Source organism: Oryctolagus cuniculus, chromosome X, assembly GCF_964237555.1.
Source record: "Oryctolagus cuniculus chromosome X, mOryCun1.1, whole genome shotgun sequence".
Classification (NCBI taxonomy): Eukaryota; Metazoa; Chordata; class Mammalia; order Lagomorpha; family Leporidae; genus Oryctolagus; species Oryctolagus cuniculus.
Genome location: NC_091453.1, coordinates 45,723,613 through 45,739,514, shown reverse-complemented (window position 1 = coordinate 45,739,514; position 15,902 = coordinate 45,723,613). Strand labels below are relative to the sequence as shown.

General features: G+C 44.7%; 2 protein-coding genes across 2 annotated transcripts; both read left to right on the top strand.

Moving 5' to 3' along the window:
- Positions 1-2,447: 2,447 nt before the first annotated feature.
- On the top strand, positions 2,448-5,040 carry LOC127484790 (uncharacterized). Its single transcript, XM_051826898.2, has 2 exons — positions 2,448-3,076; positions 4,707-5,040. The coding sequence occupies exons 1-2, from the start codon at positions 2,574-2,576 to the stop codon at positions 4,879-4,881; spliced, it is 678 nt and encodes a 225-aa protein (XP_051682858.1). The 5' UTR covers positions 2,448-2,573; the 3' UTR covers positions 4,882-5,040.
- Positions 5,041-5,189: 149 nt separating this feature from the next.
- LOC127484802 (rho GTPase-activating protein 20-like) lies at positions 5,190-15,882 on the top strand. The gene is made up of 8 exons (XM_070066675.1): positions 5,190-5,410; positions 7,615-7,699; positions 8,258-8,335; positions 11,439-11,505; positions 12,863-13,039; positions 14,476-14,660; positions 15,226-15,387; positions 15,865-15,882. The coding sequence occupies exons 1-8, from the start codon at positions 5,190-5,192 to the stop codon at positions 15,880-15,882; spliced, it is 993 nt and encodes a 330-aa protein (XP_069922776.1).
- Positions 15,883-15,902: the final 20 nt, after the last annotated feature.

Here is a 15,902-nt window from a genome sequence, read left to right as displayed (position 1 = left end):
TCATTCCTCATATGTGCTTCTGAGGATATGGAGACCATAATGGAAAGATCAAACAAGGGTTCTGCTTTTATCTGTTTAGTGTATTGGATTTAGGCATACAAATTTGTTTAAATTAATGCTATTTCTTTCTTTAAAAGTGAGAGGGATAGTTGAAATTCTAGGGCCCTCTAACTGTGCCGTTTAGGACTATATAGGGAGGAAATGTGTGATGAGGGAAGGATAGATTGGACAAAGGGCAGATACATTTGTGGAGGAAAGAAAGGGATGAGGCAAGGTAATAAAAGTCTAGCTAGCACGCTTGCCTGCATCCTTCATCCCTTGAAGACCTATAGAGTTTCTAGGTCCTTAGCCATCCTGTGAGCTCAGGAAGCATGTTGTTAACACTCAGACATTCTCATAACCACTTTATCGTAGAGAAATCCCCAGGTTTGTCACCCCCTCTGCCTCCAGTGACTGTCCCTGACGCCTGACTGAAAGGGTATATCACTAGAAGGAAAGTTATCACTATACTCTTATTTTATTTCTTCAGTTATTTTTTTTTTTGAGTTTCAGATTAGCATGAAATACTTGTATATTTTATGGGGTATAGTGCAGTATTTCAACAAATATACATAGCATGAATCAATAGTACCAAGCAATTAACCCTCCAATTTCCTTTTTTTGTTTTTGTTTGTTTGTTTTTGACAGGCAGAGTGGACAGTGAGAGAGTGAGAGAGAGAGAGAGAGAGAGAGAGAGAGAAAGGTCTAAGGTCTTCCTTTACCGTTGGTTCACCCTCCAATGGCCACTGCGGCTGGTGCGCTGTGGCCGGTGCACTGTGCTGATCTGAAGCCAGGAGCCAGGTACTTCCTCCTGGTCTCCCATGTGGGTGCAGGGCCCAAGGACTTGGGCCATCCTCCACTGCACTCCTGGGCCATAGCAGAGAGCTGGACAGGAAGAGAAGAAACCAGGACAGAATCCAGTGCCCCAACCAGGACTAGAACCCGGTGTGCCAGCACCACAGGTGGAGGAATAGCCTATTGAGCGTGGTACCGGCCCCATTGTCTTTATCATAGATTATACTTACCCCACTGTTTTGTGGAACACTAGAACCCCTTATCTTCAGCTAACTGCATTGTCTTTGACTGGACATCTTTCATCCTAAGCATCTTCTTGCTTGACACATGCCTCAGATACTGATCATCTAGAGAAGACCCTAGATTGGTTTCACACAATAAGCAAGAAGCAAGAGAAAATATTTTAAAAATATATGGGAAGTCCTATTCTGAGGTTTTTCTTAACTTAAAAATATTATGTGGCAGATATTTAGCCTAGCAGTTAAGACAGCTGCATCCCACACAGAGTGCCTGGAGTGGAGTCTTTGTTCTGCTCCAGATTTCACCCTCCTAATCATGTGTAACCTGAGAGATGAAAAAGTGATGGTTAAGTGGTCGGGTTTCTGTCAGCCATGTGGGAGACCCCAACTGGGTTCCCTGCTCCCACCATCCTGGCAATTGTTTGCATTTTGTTAGAAAATCTCTCTGCCTATCTCTGTCTCTCTTCTTCTCGAATAAAAAGGAATTAAAATTTAAAAAATAATTATGATTTATAATATATAAACTAGAACATATAGTAGAATGTAATAAATAATTAGGCAATGAAAGAGTTGTGTAACCACTACCAAGTCAAGAAGAAGAACAATGCCAACATGTCAAAATTACCTTGTGTGTCCTTCCATTCACATCCTGATTCTTCCCTATTGTAGGTTAATTACTTTCCTAATTTTAACAGTAAGCATTTTTCTGCTATTCTTTATACTTTTAACATGTAAGTACACAATGTTTTTTTTTTCCCTATCCCTCTCTTCTTTTGGATTTTAGTAGTGAAAAACCCAAACTCTGATAACAGAAGGGAAGGCCTGGCTTGAAAGTCTATGCTGTTAGCTCTGTGACCTTGAGAAAGTTACTTCCCTTTGTATGTTACAGTTCATAATTAATGAGCTATCAATTTCTGTGTGATCTATCTCAGTGAGTCTAATGAGATCTGATAAGTGAATGTAAATACATTAGAATACTTGGCACATAGTTTGTGTTCTTTTTTTAAAAAAAGATTTATTGATTTATTTAAAAGGCAGAGTTGCAGAGAGGCAGAGGGAGAGACAGAAAGAGAGAGGTCTTCCATCCGCTGGTTCACCCCCAAGATGGCCTCAATGGCCAGAGCTGAGCCGATCCCAAGCCAGGAGTCAGGAGCTCCTTCTGGGTCTCCCACATGGTTGCAGGGGCCCAAGGACTTGGGCCATACTCTACTGCTTTCCCAGACCATAGCAGAGAGCTGGATCAGAAGAGGAGCAGCCAGCACTCGAACCAGTGACCATATGGAATGCCGGCACTGCAGGTGGCAGCTTTACCCACTACGCCACAGTGCCCGCTCCATTTTGTGTTCTTTAAATGGTTAGCTATTACCAATAGTCCAACAGAGTGAAAAGCAAAGTATATTCTGATCAGAGGGGACTAATGAGACAAGAAAAACATCAAAGGGAGGGGTGAGGTAGAGGGCTACCAGGACCCTGCCTAAAGGCATCATTCTTCTACAGGAAATGAAGCCGACTGTCAAACAAAATGGCAATAATGCCACAACAGATGATCATATTAGGAGTGACAGTAGCACCATGAATGACAGTGATATCAAGAGTTTCAGCAGCCTGACCAAGATTAACGAGATCGTGAACACCAGTGGAAACTCAAATGCTAGTGAAGTTACAACCACCAAGGAGAAAACAAGCAGTAGCAACATCAACAATGCCGGTATAGATGTAAACACCAAGACAGACATAAGCTTCAGTGAAGACATTGGTGCCTGTGGAATTGAGACTGACAGCAAGACCGCACATGCAACCAACACTATGATCTATGGTGATATCACCAGTGTCAACGACATCATGGGTGTCAGTGGGGGTTCAAGCACCTTTAGGAGCTTGAGCCTGAGCACCCTAAGCAGCATGAGCACCCTTGGGACTCTGAGTTCCAGTGGGAGTGTCAAACCACGGTCTACTGTTTTGGCCCTCAGCCGGGTCCTCAACCGATCACACTATATCTCCAGGTGAGCCTTATACTTGTTCATTCCTCCTGCCCTCCAGCTTCTTGGTTCACAAGCCTGTCTACTGGGGTCTGAGAAATGAAAGCCCAGCTTAGCAGAAAAATTTTATGGGAAATGCATCTTGGAAGTACCTTAATCAATGGATTAGGGCATTTTCACATACAATCTGTAAGGCAAATAATGAAAACCCTCAGGAAAAGGGAAGGCATAGAGAAGCCACCTGCTCCTAAGCACCCTGGTATCTGTCTAAACGTGGAAGATACTGAAGATATTTCATGCCTTTGTCCACTCACACTGTATCCAATCTAGGTAGAAGGAAGGGCTAATTTGGGAGGAAGGAAACTTGTTTTAGGATCCTTTTCCATCAGTACCAGCTGCCAGTCAGTGTTCCTGAACAGTAATGTGGAAACTATGCCCCTTATGACTTCCAATTTCAGGCCTCTTTAACTAACAATAAGTACAACTTCAGTTCATTCTCCTTTTTATCCCCATCTCTGTTTTTGTGGTACTGAACAAGCAGAGGGAAAAGCAATTTTTGGTGATGCCCTCACAGCACCCCTACCTAAATTCAGATCTGAGAGTAAATGTCTGCATGAGTTCTCTTCCTGAAAATTGACTGGTTGCTGAGTCAGGGCACCAGTCCTTCCACTCTTTCCCATTTCTGTGAACCATAAGGTCAGCAATTCAAGAGTCTAAAGAAGGGAAAGGATGAAGTCACGACTTGGCAGGAGAAAGATGTCACGTTTGGACAGGAAGGAAGAACTATTTATATTTAAGAATACTAGAGTGGGATTTATTGAGATGATATTTGAATTGGGTCCTAAAGGATGATCATATATTCCCTAGGTGGAGTGAAGTAGGGACAGATAGGCATACCAGGCAGAGGGACTACCATGTGCAATAGTCCAACCTAGGGGCATGAATCAGAAAAGAGCAGTAAGCAAGCAACTATAGTACAGGGTAAAAGCTTAGAAGGGGCAGGAGTAAATCAAATAAATCAGGAAAGTCTAGCAAGAGAGCCTGGATTGTATCATGAGTGTAAACAAAGAGGAAGTTAAGGATTTTTAAGCTAGAAAGAGGCATAATCAGAACCAAGGGCTGGAAGATGGAAATGCATCTGAAACTATCAGTAGTGTGGTCCTCCAGTGAATTTTTAAAAATATTTATTTGTTTGTTTGAAAGGCAGAGTTATAGAGAGGAAGAGGCAGGGGGAGAGGGGGAGAGGGGGAGAAGGGGAGAGGGGGAGAGGGGGAGAGGGGGAGGGGGGAGAGGGGGAGAGGGGGAGAGAGAGAGATCTTCCATCTGCTGGTTCACTCCCCAAATGGCCAGAATGGCTGGAGCTGTGCTGATTCTAAGCCAGAAGCCTGGAGCTTCTTCCAGGTTTCCCACATGGGTGCAGGGACCCAAGGACTTGGGATATCTCCTACTGCTTTCCCAGGCCATAGCAGAGAGCTGGATCGGAAGTGGAACAGCTGGGACTTGAACCAGTACCCATATGGAATGCTGGCACTTAAGGCAGCAGCTTTATCCATTGTGCCACAGTTCTGGCCCCCTGCCAGTGAATTTTTCTGCAGTGCCTGTCTCACTACTTCATGATGTATGGATTTTTCCCTTCCTATCTCCTTCTTCCCAGGGACCAACTCTGGGAGGCCAGTCAGCCAGGCAGTAGGGCTCTGGTGGGAGCTCTCCATGGACCCAACTCCACCTTCCTCATGGATGATGAGGCTGAACTCAACAATGGTGCACAGATCCAGTCGAGACATCTTATACTCTACAATGATACTCTCATCATTGCCAAGCCCAAGTAGGATATCCCCACCACACAGGATGGTAGTAGTGGACAGGGATGGGGGAGGCTGGAGTGGTTCTTTCTGCAAGAAGCCTTGGGGATATGGCAGAACTGCCTTTGGGAACTCTAATAGGCCAAAATATCCTCTCTGTAGTATGCCTAAAAGACAGACAATACTCCGTTTTAGCTAAGGAATATACAGAGAGGAGGCCTAACACCTAGGGCAGAAGAAAAGGCACAGGTTCCAGGCATTCATTAGAACGGGAAAGGGAAGGTCACAGGCAGAAAGCCACCCATTAGAGGGAGACCTCATGGCCCACTCCAGGGATGGTGGGAGGTGGGGAGCTGACTCCTTCCTGTAGTCCTAGACTGAGAGTTGCTGTGGACATAAATCCTAGGACCACCAACAGCCTAAAACTTAAGAAGCAGGTCCGTCTGAGTGAGGTGTGGGTTGCCTCCTGCCTAGATGAAGTGACAGTGAAGAAGATCTGCGCAGACACCTCCTTTGTGATTGGTTGGCCTACAACCAACAGTGTGGTCACCTTCTGGTAAGGCGGCCCTTGGCATCACTTTTTCTTCTGCATTAGCCCTTTCTTCTGACCTTATCCCTTCTTTTTAAACTGTTTAAAAATTACATGTTTACCCTATTGGGAAATATAACCACATACAGAAAATGTATAGATTGTCTATGTATAGTGTAATGAATGATTATAAAGGGGACACCCATAGAGCATTCTGTCCTGGCACACTCATATTTTTGTTATTGCAGGTAAGAGAAAAGACACACAACCACATTTGCATTATTGCAGCCAAGAGAAAAGACTCAGAACTAAAGGAAAAAAATACCTGCACTGATATCTGGTTTCAAAGAGCTACCCAGGCCTTCCTGCTTCATGAACCCACATCTGATTTATTGAGTTGCCATCAAAATTGTTTACCTAGTGGATATTTCATGAGTATTTTTAGGAAATTAAAAAACTGAAGCAGGGTCATACACTGAGACCCAATCATGCAGTCTTACAAGTGAATATGACGACCTACTCTATACACTGTTGCTTAACAAGACCATGTGAGCACAACCTCTTCAATGCTTATTCATGCACATTTGCATAGAACATGTATCCACACTAATTTATACTCCCATATATATGTGTACACACACAAATATACACACACACACATACACTGTGGATGTACACATGTCTGTTTCTGCATATTTATCTGTAGATACCTACTTACAACTATATTCACACGTTATTCCCACAATAATATATATACCTACATATGCCACACTACCACACTGACCCACATGTGTGTACAACAATGCCTACACAAATATCCACCCATATATGCAATTGAACATAATCTCTCTGTTCATATGCATACCATATATCACACATGCTCATATTTCACACATACTCACATTTCATGCCTACATACATATTCATACACATGGGCATAAACATATACCTAGATTCACAAACACAACCACACTGTAGTTCTTAGACAAACCCGTGCTTATATATTCACATACACATACACCTCCAACCACAGTCTATATATCTACACAAATGTGCTCATATACACACACTGAGTGTGCTCTATCATGGACACACACACACACTTCTGTGCACACACACACTCACACAGTTACTGCTACATACAAGCCCTGTGCAAGGTTTCCCTTTTATTTTGTTGGTCATTAAGAAGGAATTAGACATGAATCACTCAATCTGTCTCTCTGTGTCCCTCCCTAGATAAGAATTCTGGTTTTGTGTGTGTGTGTGTGTGTGTGTCTTGTCTTCTTAGTTCCCCGGAAATCAAGGAGCGCTGGTTTTCAGCTCTGCACCGGTAAGTTGTTCCCTCTTTTCCTTCTGCCCATCTTGGTCCTGTCCTCAAGCTGACCCAGAGTGGGATTGGCCATGCTAATTTCCCTCCAGTGCAGGCCTCTGGAGGGCCCATTATTTCTGCGGTTTAGAAAATTTCACAGGATCCTCAACTACAAGACCAGGAAATTCTTTTCAATCCCTCACTTTGCTCCAGTTAGCCCCGGATAAACTATGTAAATTGATGGTAGTACTTTAGGGTCTCAAGGAAAAGTGATTCTATTGCTTTCTAAAGAGTATAACAGCCCTCACTTCCAGGAGGCTTACTCTCAAGTCTGATTTAAATCCTCAGTCTCCAGCCAAGGTCTATTTCTTCTCTAACTGTGTATGTCGAGATGGAAACTAGCTGCCAATCTCCATTACATAAATGCAGTAGACTAAAACACTGTTAATATTTAGGCCTGGTCATATATCAGAAACAATAATTATCCAATATTTGTGGGACACTTATAGTTATTTGTTGGATCAGATGAAAATAGAGACCTCTTAGCCAGACAAGAGCATCCATCCTGCAACTTAACCTCCTTCAGCTCTCAAACCCAGCATGTATCCCTTCTGCTTGGTAACAGAGACTTTGAAACCTTCACTCTGAAACACAGGAGATACACCCTTTAACATAGTTGCCCTAAGGATTTGCATTTTCCAAGGGGAGTCCATAGAGGCCAGGGCATGAAACAAAAACTGATATTCAAGTGTGAGATGGATGGGATTTGAGAGACTACAAGAGACATTCCTTGTCCCCCACAATGCCCTCCACCTTGACTAGCCCTATGTGGCTCTTGGTCAGCATTGATAGCTAAGTCCCTGCTTTCTGTATTCCCACTCGCCTCCCCCACCCCACACCCTTCACCCACCTCTCCACACAGTAACATCCAAGAGCAGAAGCAGAATGATTTTCCAAAGAACATGACTCTTAAGATTCTGCTGATGGAGGTTGATGAACTCGCTTCAGTAAGTCCCACTGACTCTCTACTCGTGAGTGCCCCTGGAAGTACAGGTTGGTGGGCAGGGGAAATCAAAGCTTTGGAGATCTCTTTAAGGAATGCATGCCTGGATAACAACCCACTGCCTTCCCAAGTTCTCCAGTTTATCCTCTGTGTATACTATCACCCCAATGCGACCCAGTTCTTGCCTCCACAAAGATTACAATGACATGCTGTAATCTGAGCTGGTAATCTGTTTTTCACCTTGAACTACATCTCACCAGAAGACTTTTCCTGGGAAAATATTAGCTGTCTAAGCCAATTATCAGCTCATAATTTCTCCACCTGAGAATTTCTCCTGGCCTAATTACCCCCTGGCCTTTCCTGGTCCTTGCTGTTGGCCTCTGTGAATGTGCAAGGCAATTGGTTGGTCTGTGGGGTCCCAGGCATCTTCATCATGCCATCATCCAGCCCCTGGGAGAACATAGCAGTAGTGCTGGCTAACATGGCTGACCTGGTACTCCACTTGTTCCCTCTAATGAGTTCATATATTAATCCTACAATTCCTGATGTGTTCTCTATCTAGACTACTATAATAACTGTCACCAACACTGAGACCACCGAGAAGGTCATTGGGAGGGCAGTGTATCAGCTGGGACTTTCTGTAAGTAGATTCTAGTTTTGGTAAATTAGGCCCAATGTTCAACAGGTACCTCTGATGTGCCAGAAGTTGGGGTGGGTGGTGGATAGAGAAAGCATGGTTCAGTTCTGGCCCTGGTCTGTGCACTTTAGAACCTTTCTGGAAATGGTAGGAGGTAAATAAATCAAGTCTACACAGAACACAAGACAAGATTAAAAGTGCTAAGTTGCCTACAAAGAGCCTAGATATATTACTGTGGAAGATTGGGAGAGGGAAAGTTCACTCTCAGCTTAGAGTCTGTTGCAGCAGGAAGGAGGGTAGCTGAAGGAGAGCCTCGTGGAAGCAGTGTCAATTGAGAAGAATTTTGGAGGGTAGAAAGGATTTTTTTCAGGAGGAAAAGCGGGGAGGGGGGTGCATTCTGGGTGGAGGCAGCCACTTCAGTAGTGAGGTAGAGTTGAGGAAGTATGGGAAGCAGAAATGAAGAACACTAAGTAGATTTAAAATGTCACTATATGTCCCAGAGTTATAATGGTCAAGCAAAGAGAGAGAGAGACAGAGAGAGAAAGAGAGAGAGATGTTTCATGATCAGACCAAGATGGGCGTATGAATACCAGTATAAAGAATTTGGACTTGATCCATGACACATGCAGATAATAAGAGCCACTGCTTTTTGAGCAGGAAAGTGACATGATTGGAGTTGCACCTTGGGAAAGGCCTGTAATGCGTGGAGTTGGCATCCAAAGTGAGAAGGGGTTAGGTTAAGTCCAAACCCTGTCTCTGAGGCTGCAATTTCCTCTATAAGCTCATGGGCCCAAAGCAGTTTACAGACCCTGGTAGGAAGCCCTGATGTGTATATGTGTTTGAGGGGTGTGTGCATGTGCATGAGCACACTTCTATGTGTATCCCTGCTAGTATATGTATATGTATGTGTACCTAAGCATGTACTTGCATGGCCTGTATGATGGTTTATCAGTATGGATGCATGTATAAATAAAATGCTTGGGCATCTCTCTGTACATATGCATGCTTGTTTTTGTATATGTGCATGTGCTTACCATGTAGGGGTATGTGGGAGTATCCAAGTAGGAAGACGTGTGTGTAGTTGTGTGAATGTCTTAAAAATTTCCATATGCATGTGCCATGTTGATATCTAAATTTGTGTGCCTATACTCATGTATGTGAGTGTATGTGAGTAAGTATCTTATCTTGATACACAGTTAAGCTTTGATTATCTGCAGAGTAGCCCCTTTTGGATTACACAGGATGGATTTTCAGTCCCAGGCTGGTCTTCCCCACACCACCCAGCACCCTCCTGACCCACTTCTGTCCACTGCCAGCTGCTGAGGGAATATACATCCATTTTATTTTATGCTTCCACAAAACAGATTTGGAAAGGTAAAACACCCTAGGGTACACACTTGAGGTCTGGGAGACCTTAATTTGGGACCTCCAAACAAATTAGGGAACTAAGGCTTCTTTAAGTTAAGTTGGAAGAAAGCTCCAAATAAATATTGGGCCAAGTTAGAGTTGGTCGGTAGGCAAGGCCTGCGGGTTCTATTATTCATATGTATGAGGGGTGGGGAACAGGCTGGGAAGCCCTGGTAAAAATGAGGAAAAGCCAATGTGGTATTCATACATGACTGAAAGAGAAAACCATAAAGTTCAGTCAGCACTTGACATGCCCTCCCTAGGAGTGTGACACCTGGTCTCCACTCACCAGTGACATCGAGATGCCAGTACACAGGTCCTTGACACTTACCCCTTGCCCTATATTTAGATTTGACCCTCCTCTCAACATTCCCACAACCCTGATTCTCACCATTGCCCCAGCTTTGTTCCCCTCAACACCACCACAGCACCCCTATGATAGACAAACAGCCTCCCCAATCTCCAGAACTTATAAAAATGTTACCTGGGGCCGGCACCATGGCGTTGCGGGTGAATCTGTATTGCCAGCAGTGCCGGCATCCCGTGTGTGCATGCTGGTTCGAGTCCCAGCTGCTCCACTTCCTATCCAGCTCTCTGCTATGGCCTGGGAAATCAGAAGATGGCCTAGGTCCTTGGACCCCTGCGCCCATGTGGGAGACCTGGAGGGAGCTCCTGGCTCCTGGCTTGGGATCAGCACAGCTCTGGCTGCTGCAGCCATCTGGGGAGTGAGCCAGTAGATGGAAGAGTTCTCTCTCTCTGCCTCTGCCTCTGCCTCTAACTCTAACTCTGCCTTTCAAATAAATAAATCAAAACAAACAAAAAAAACAAAAACAAACAAACAAAAACAACAATAACAACAACAAAAAAAATGTTACCCTGCATGGTGGCAAAAGAGACTTCACAGGTGTGATTAAATTAACTTCTTACAATAAGGGGGTGGTCTGGGTGGGCCCAATGTAATCATAAAGTTCCTTGTAAGTGGGAGGCAAGAGAATCAAAGTGAGAAAAAAATAGTATGAAGATGTAAACAGAGAGATAGAGAAGAGAGATTGGAAAATGTTATGGCTATGATGCTGACTTTGATGATTAAGGAAGGGGCCACCAACCAAGGAATGTAGGCATCTTCTCAAAGCTGGAAAAGGCAAGGACATGGATTCTACCCTAGAGCCTCCAGAAGGAGTGCAGCTCTTCCCAACCTTTTTAGACTTCTGACCTCCAGAACTGTAAGAGAATGCATTTACATTGTTTTAAACCACTGAATTTGTGGTGCTTTGTTAGAGCAACATTAATTCAATATTGCCTGGGCCCTCCCTTCTCAGAATGTTCCCAGACCCTTCTCCCACTTATCTCAGGGGAATTATCTAAGTCCATGTCCTCTCAATATTATTCTTGGCCCTAAACTTGAATATTGCCCTGCTCCTACCCCAGCCCTACCCTGCCTTGGTTTCCTTAGTGGTCCCCCAGGCGCAACCCTGATCTTCTCTGGTGACCTTGGTTCAGTGTCCTCCCTGAAGACTCCTGCAGTCTTCAGAGCTTTGTGGGGAAGGATGTGGGAGAAGCATGAGTGCTTTTCCCAGGCACCATCAGGGCCTGTGAAGGTTTTGGAAGCTGAAGAGAGGGCACACCTGACATGCTCCAGCCTGATGTATTTACACGTACCTCCCCTTCACATTATCATCTTGCCCTTGTCCTTCCTTAGGGCCAAACCAGTGATTTCCTGCTGTGGGTGAATTCATCAAAGGAGGCCCTGTCTTATCCACTCATTGGTAAGGTCTCAGTTCTCTGAGGGTTTGAGCCAGGTTCCATCTTACTCTGTAGTTCTTGGCAGCCTAAGGTCTATGTTCAGTAGACTCCTGGATGCAATTATCACTGACTTAAACATAAGAGAGGTGCTTTGGGAGAGGAGGCCATAGAGTGGTCTGCAAATACAGGGAGATGCAAGGTTCATACACTGGGCGTCTGAAAGACTAAGCCATGTTCAGGACAAAGAGAAATGGGTTTACATTCTAGTGGCCGGGATTAAAGACAGATATCCAGAAGATTCCCTGACCATTAACTTTGTTTAAAATAAGTTTTTCCCGAGCCAACTTCCAAAGAATAAGTTTCTACAGATGTTCCTTGTTGTTTTGTGGGTAAGGGGATGGGGAGTTGTTCAGTGGCCAAGTGAATTCAGAGCTTATGGTTTAAGACAGTGGAATTGGTTTCTTTTCTGTAGGACTCACTGAGCCATGAATGTAGTAACATGTGTGCCAAGGGGACCTGTAAAGAATGCAGTATTTCCCAATTCATTTAACTGAGAATCCTGGAGGCTACTGCTGTTTATCAAACACAGTTTGTGGAATAATCTTTGAAACCACTGAAAACAAGTGACATGAAAAGGAACCACACTAGTCTTTCCTCATTCCAGAAACCCAAATTATGGGATCAACCAATAAATCCCCTGAATCAGCTGCATTCTGGCCAACTGGAAGGTGGCCACAAAAGGGAAACCAAGACAGGGCAAGAGAAGAGCCAGCCCAAAAAACAAACTCTGTTGCCATAAACTTCTCTAAACCAAGCTAAATAATTCCAGATAATAATAATCCCAGATCTAGTCTCTGTTCTGGGACTCTGTAAAAAATGTTATTCTTTGTGTTCTCTGGCATATTTACAGCTAGAGCCCACTGAGGTTATCTCTCAGGGCTTAGCACAACCTGACTTACAGCTCTAAGGTTTTGAAAGGGAACTGTGGGCCCAGAAAGGTTAATACACATACCATTAGATACACAAGGAATTGAGCACCAAAAAAGCCTTGATATCTACATCTTGTAAAGATCCTTTAGATCTAGACTGGCAGATGTGCAGAATGAGTTCCCATGCCCCCCCTACTAATGGCAGAAATCACAGATCATAGTGCTATTTCCCTTTGCGTCTGTACACAACTTCAGAATCCTTCTCCAGACCTTCAGATAGTTGTTACCCATTGATCAGAGAGGACAAATGAATTGAAATCTCTCAGCCACTTCCTCCCTAGAGAAAATCCTTCCACCAAAGTTTGAATGGGGTAGGGAAAATACTGGAAAGAAACAGTGGGTAAGCAAGGACTGCTGGGGCAAAGGGTATGTGTCTCTCTTTTCTTTCTAGGCCATGAGAGCCTATACAGCATTGCCCAAACCAACCTGCGCCATACGCCCCAGCATACCACCCTCAGGACCACTGAGGACTGCCCTGACCCCACATCTCTCAACAAGGTGCCTGAGAAGAAACAGTATAAATTTATATTGAAGCACAAGAGTGAACTACCCAGTGTACTGGAAAGAGGTAAGAGCTGGGTCCCTGGTATCAAGCTCTGTGTGGCCTCTGGGAATCCAGAAACAATATGTGGGCTCTTTGATCCAGACGCTCTATGTAGGGAAATAAACACATTTTTTTTCCTCTCTACTCACTACTCAACACACTCACAGCATGTTTTTGTGACCGGAGGTGTGGGTGTTTTCACCACACATCAAGTAATTCTCCAGCCAATACTGACCGGGTGTCCTATCATTCAATTCTTTCTACCTGAAGGTAGTGTCAAAGCTCACAAGTTAAGGTCTCAGTCCCACAAGACTGCCCAACTAGGATCCAAATACATTCCCAGGTTGTAACCTGTATTTCTGATCAAGTGGATACAAACGTGTTCCTACGACCCCCTCCTTGTATCCAATTAAATTGCAAGGATGGCTCACAAACCTCAGGCAAACACTTACTTACATTTGCCAGTTTATTATAAATAATATTATAGGGGCCAGCGCTGTGGTGTATCAGGTAAAGCCACCGCCTGCAGTGCCATCATCCCAGATGGGTGCCAGTTTGAGTGCCAGCTAGTCCACTTCTGATCCAGCTCCCTGCTAACGTGCCTGGAAAAGCGGCAGAGGATGGTCCAAGTCCTTGGACCCCTGCACTCATAGTGGGAGACCCAGAGGAAGACCTCTCTCTCTCTCTCTCCTTTCTCTCTCTGCAACTCTGTCCTTCAAATAAAATAAACAAAACTTTTTTTTAAAAAAAAATAAGAATATGATAAGGGATACAGTTGCAGAAATACAAAAGGTGAGGTATGGAGTAGAGGATGTGAAGCTTCTATGCCCTATCTGGGCCTAGCACCTTCACGTGTTTGTAAACTAGTAAGGTCAATCAATCTTCGTTCAATAGTTTTTTAAATAGAGCTGGATTTCTAGTCCCCCCCTTTCCCCTTTCCAGAGGCAAATGGGTAGGGCTGAAAGTTCCAACCCTCTAATCCTGTAATCCTTTGGTCCTTCTGGTGACCAGCCCCATGCTGAACCTATCTAAGGGACCCACCCTAAGTCATCTTGTAAGCATGAACTCATAGTTATCAAAATGGACTGATTCTGAAAAGCAAGAGACACTTCTATCACTCAGAAAATTCCAGGGGTTTTAGGGACTTTATGAAAGGAACTGGGGACAAAGACCAAGTAGGAGCAGGCATTTCACATTTTTTGCACCAACCTAAATTTATCTGTTAAGTCCATTTTCCACAAACTTTTTGAAGCACTCTCATTTATTTCACTTTATACTACATCCTCCCTGGCTCTTTCCTCTTTGGTGTCTCCAGCCTCTGTCCTTATCCCCATAGTGCCCACATAGTGCCCAGTATCCGTCACCAAACCCCTCCAATGTCTTGTGTCAGGGGGGGGGTAAAATACCAATCCTACATGACCTAATTGTAACTCTTCACCCCACCCCCTTCCCACCCATAGAACTTAGTGAGAAGAAAAGCCTGAAGAAAAGGAAATCTCTGTTGTACTGGGCCCTGCAGAAAAATGCAAGTCTAACCTTAGAAAGTTCCATGGTGCAATCACCAGAAGAAGAGCCTGATCACAAGCTCTTTGGCCTGGATCTATCCACACTGTGCAGATCAGGCTGCCTTCCCAAGCCTATCATGGTAAGTCACTTTTAGTTGCCAGTGTAAAAGATACAACCCAAAGGTTGGACCTAGGCAACCCTCAAGATTCCAAAGCTATTTTAGATAAAGGCTCAGTTGCTTTATACATCTTCTTTCTGCTTTACAGGGAAGGCTACCCCATCCTAACAGGGCATCCAAACTCCCCCCCACATCCCACTCTGGTGCCTTATCCAATGGCTTTGCCCCAGCAGGACATACCCATCTTCTTAGCTGAGAGCTCTCCAGCTTGACTTAACATCCAACTAATGCTTAGATGTGACAGGCAACTTCTTTTAGCATGTGCTCTGATGGAGATTGTCAGTATTCCCTAATCACCACACTATTCCTTATACTGGTCAAACCAAGACAGAGAAACTTGTCTGGGATGTTAGGAAGTAGTGTTCTGCAGAGTGTAAGAGACTTGTCTAGGGTTCCCTATAATGTAGAGAAGGTATATGGGGGTCTGGGAAGGTTAGGGCAAGTGTATTCTCATGCCCCAGGAAACCTTGGGAATTGGGTTAGAGGGCATTGAGGGCCCCAGCCAGACATTTTGGGATCTTTCTAGGACATGCTGATGCTCTTATACAAGGAGGGTCCAACCACTCCTGGCATTTTCCGCCGCTCAGCCAATGCCAAAACTTGTAAGGAGATAAAGGAGAAGCTGAATTCTGGGGCCCCCGTATCGATGGCTGGAGAGTCAGTGTTCGTGTCTGCATCTGTCTTGACTGTAAGTCTCTTTTACGGATATGTGGTCCACTCCAACATTCAAAGGAATGCCATTGGGCAGGCGCCGCGGCTCAATAGGCTAATCCTCTGCCTGCGGCGCTGGCACACCGGGTTCTAGTCCCATTTGGGGCGCCAGTTCTGTCCTGGTTGCCCCTCTTCCAGGCCAGCTCTCTGCTATGGCCCAGAAGTGCAGTGGACGATGGCCCAAGTGCTTGGGCCCTGCACCCGCATGGCAGACCAGGAGAAGCACCTGGCTCCTGGCTTCAGATCAGCACAGTGCACCGGCCGCAAAGCGCTGGCCGCAGCAGCCGTTGGCGGGTGAACCAACAGAAAAAGGAAGACCTTTCTCTCTGTCTCTCTCTCTGTCCACTCTGCCTGTCAAAAAAAAAAAAAAAAAAAAAGGAATGCCAGCAAGAAACCAAGACACCCGTTACTTCCAGGCACTTGGCCCTGAACCTCATAAAAGCTGCTCATGTAGGTCACAACTGTTGCCTGAACCAAGCCTCAGAAACTCAG

Excerpts from the sequence above, each read along its gene's own strand:
- LOC127484802 (XM_070066675.1), top strand. The coding sequence starts at position 5,190 with ATGGTGGGAGGTGGGGAGCTGACTCCTTCCTGTAGTCCTAGACTGAGA. Across the intron at positions 7,700-8,257 it reads AGGTTGATGAACTCGCTTCA|ACTACTATAATAACTGTCAC; the intron begins GTAAGTCCCACT and ends TTCTCTATCTAG. Across the intron at positions 14,661-15,225 it reads GCCTTCCCAAGCCTATCATG|GACATGCTGATGCTCTTATA; the intron begins GTAAGTCACTTT and ends GGATCTTTCTAG.
- LOC127484790 (XM_051826898.2), top strand. The coding sequence starts at position 2,574 with ATGAAGCCGACTGTCAAACAAAATGGCAATAATGCCACAACAGATGAT. Across the intron at positions 3,077-4,706 it reads CGATCACACTATATCTCCAG|GGACCAACTCTGGGAGGCCA; the intron begins GTGAGCCTTATA and ends CCTTCTTCCCAG.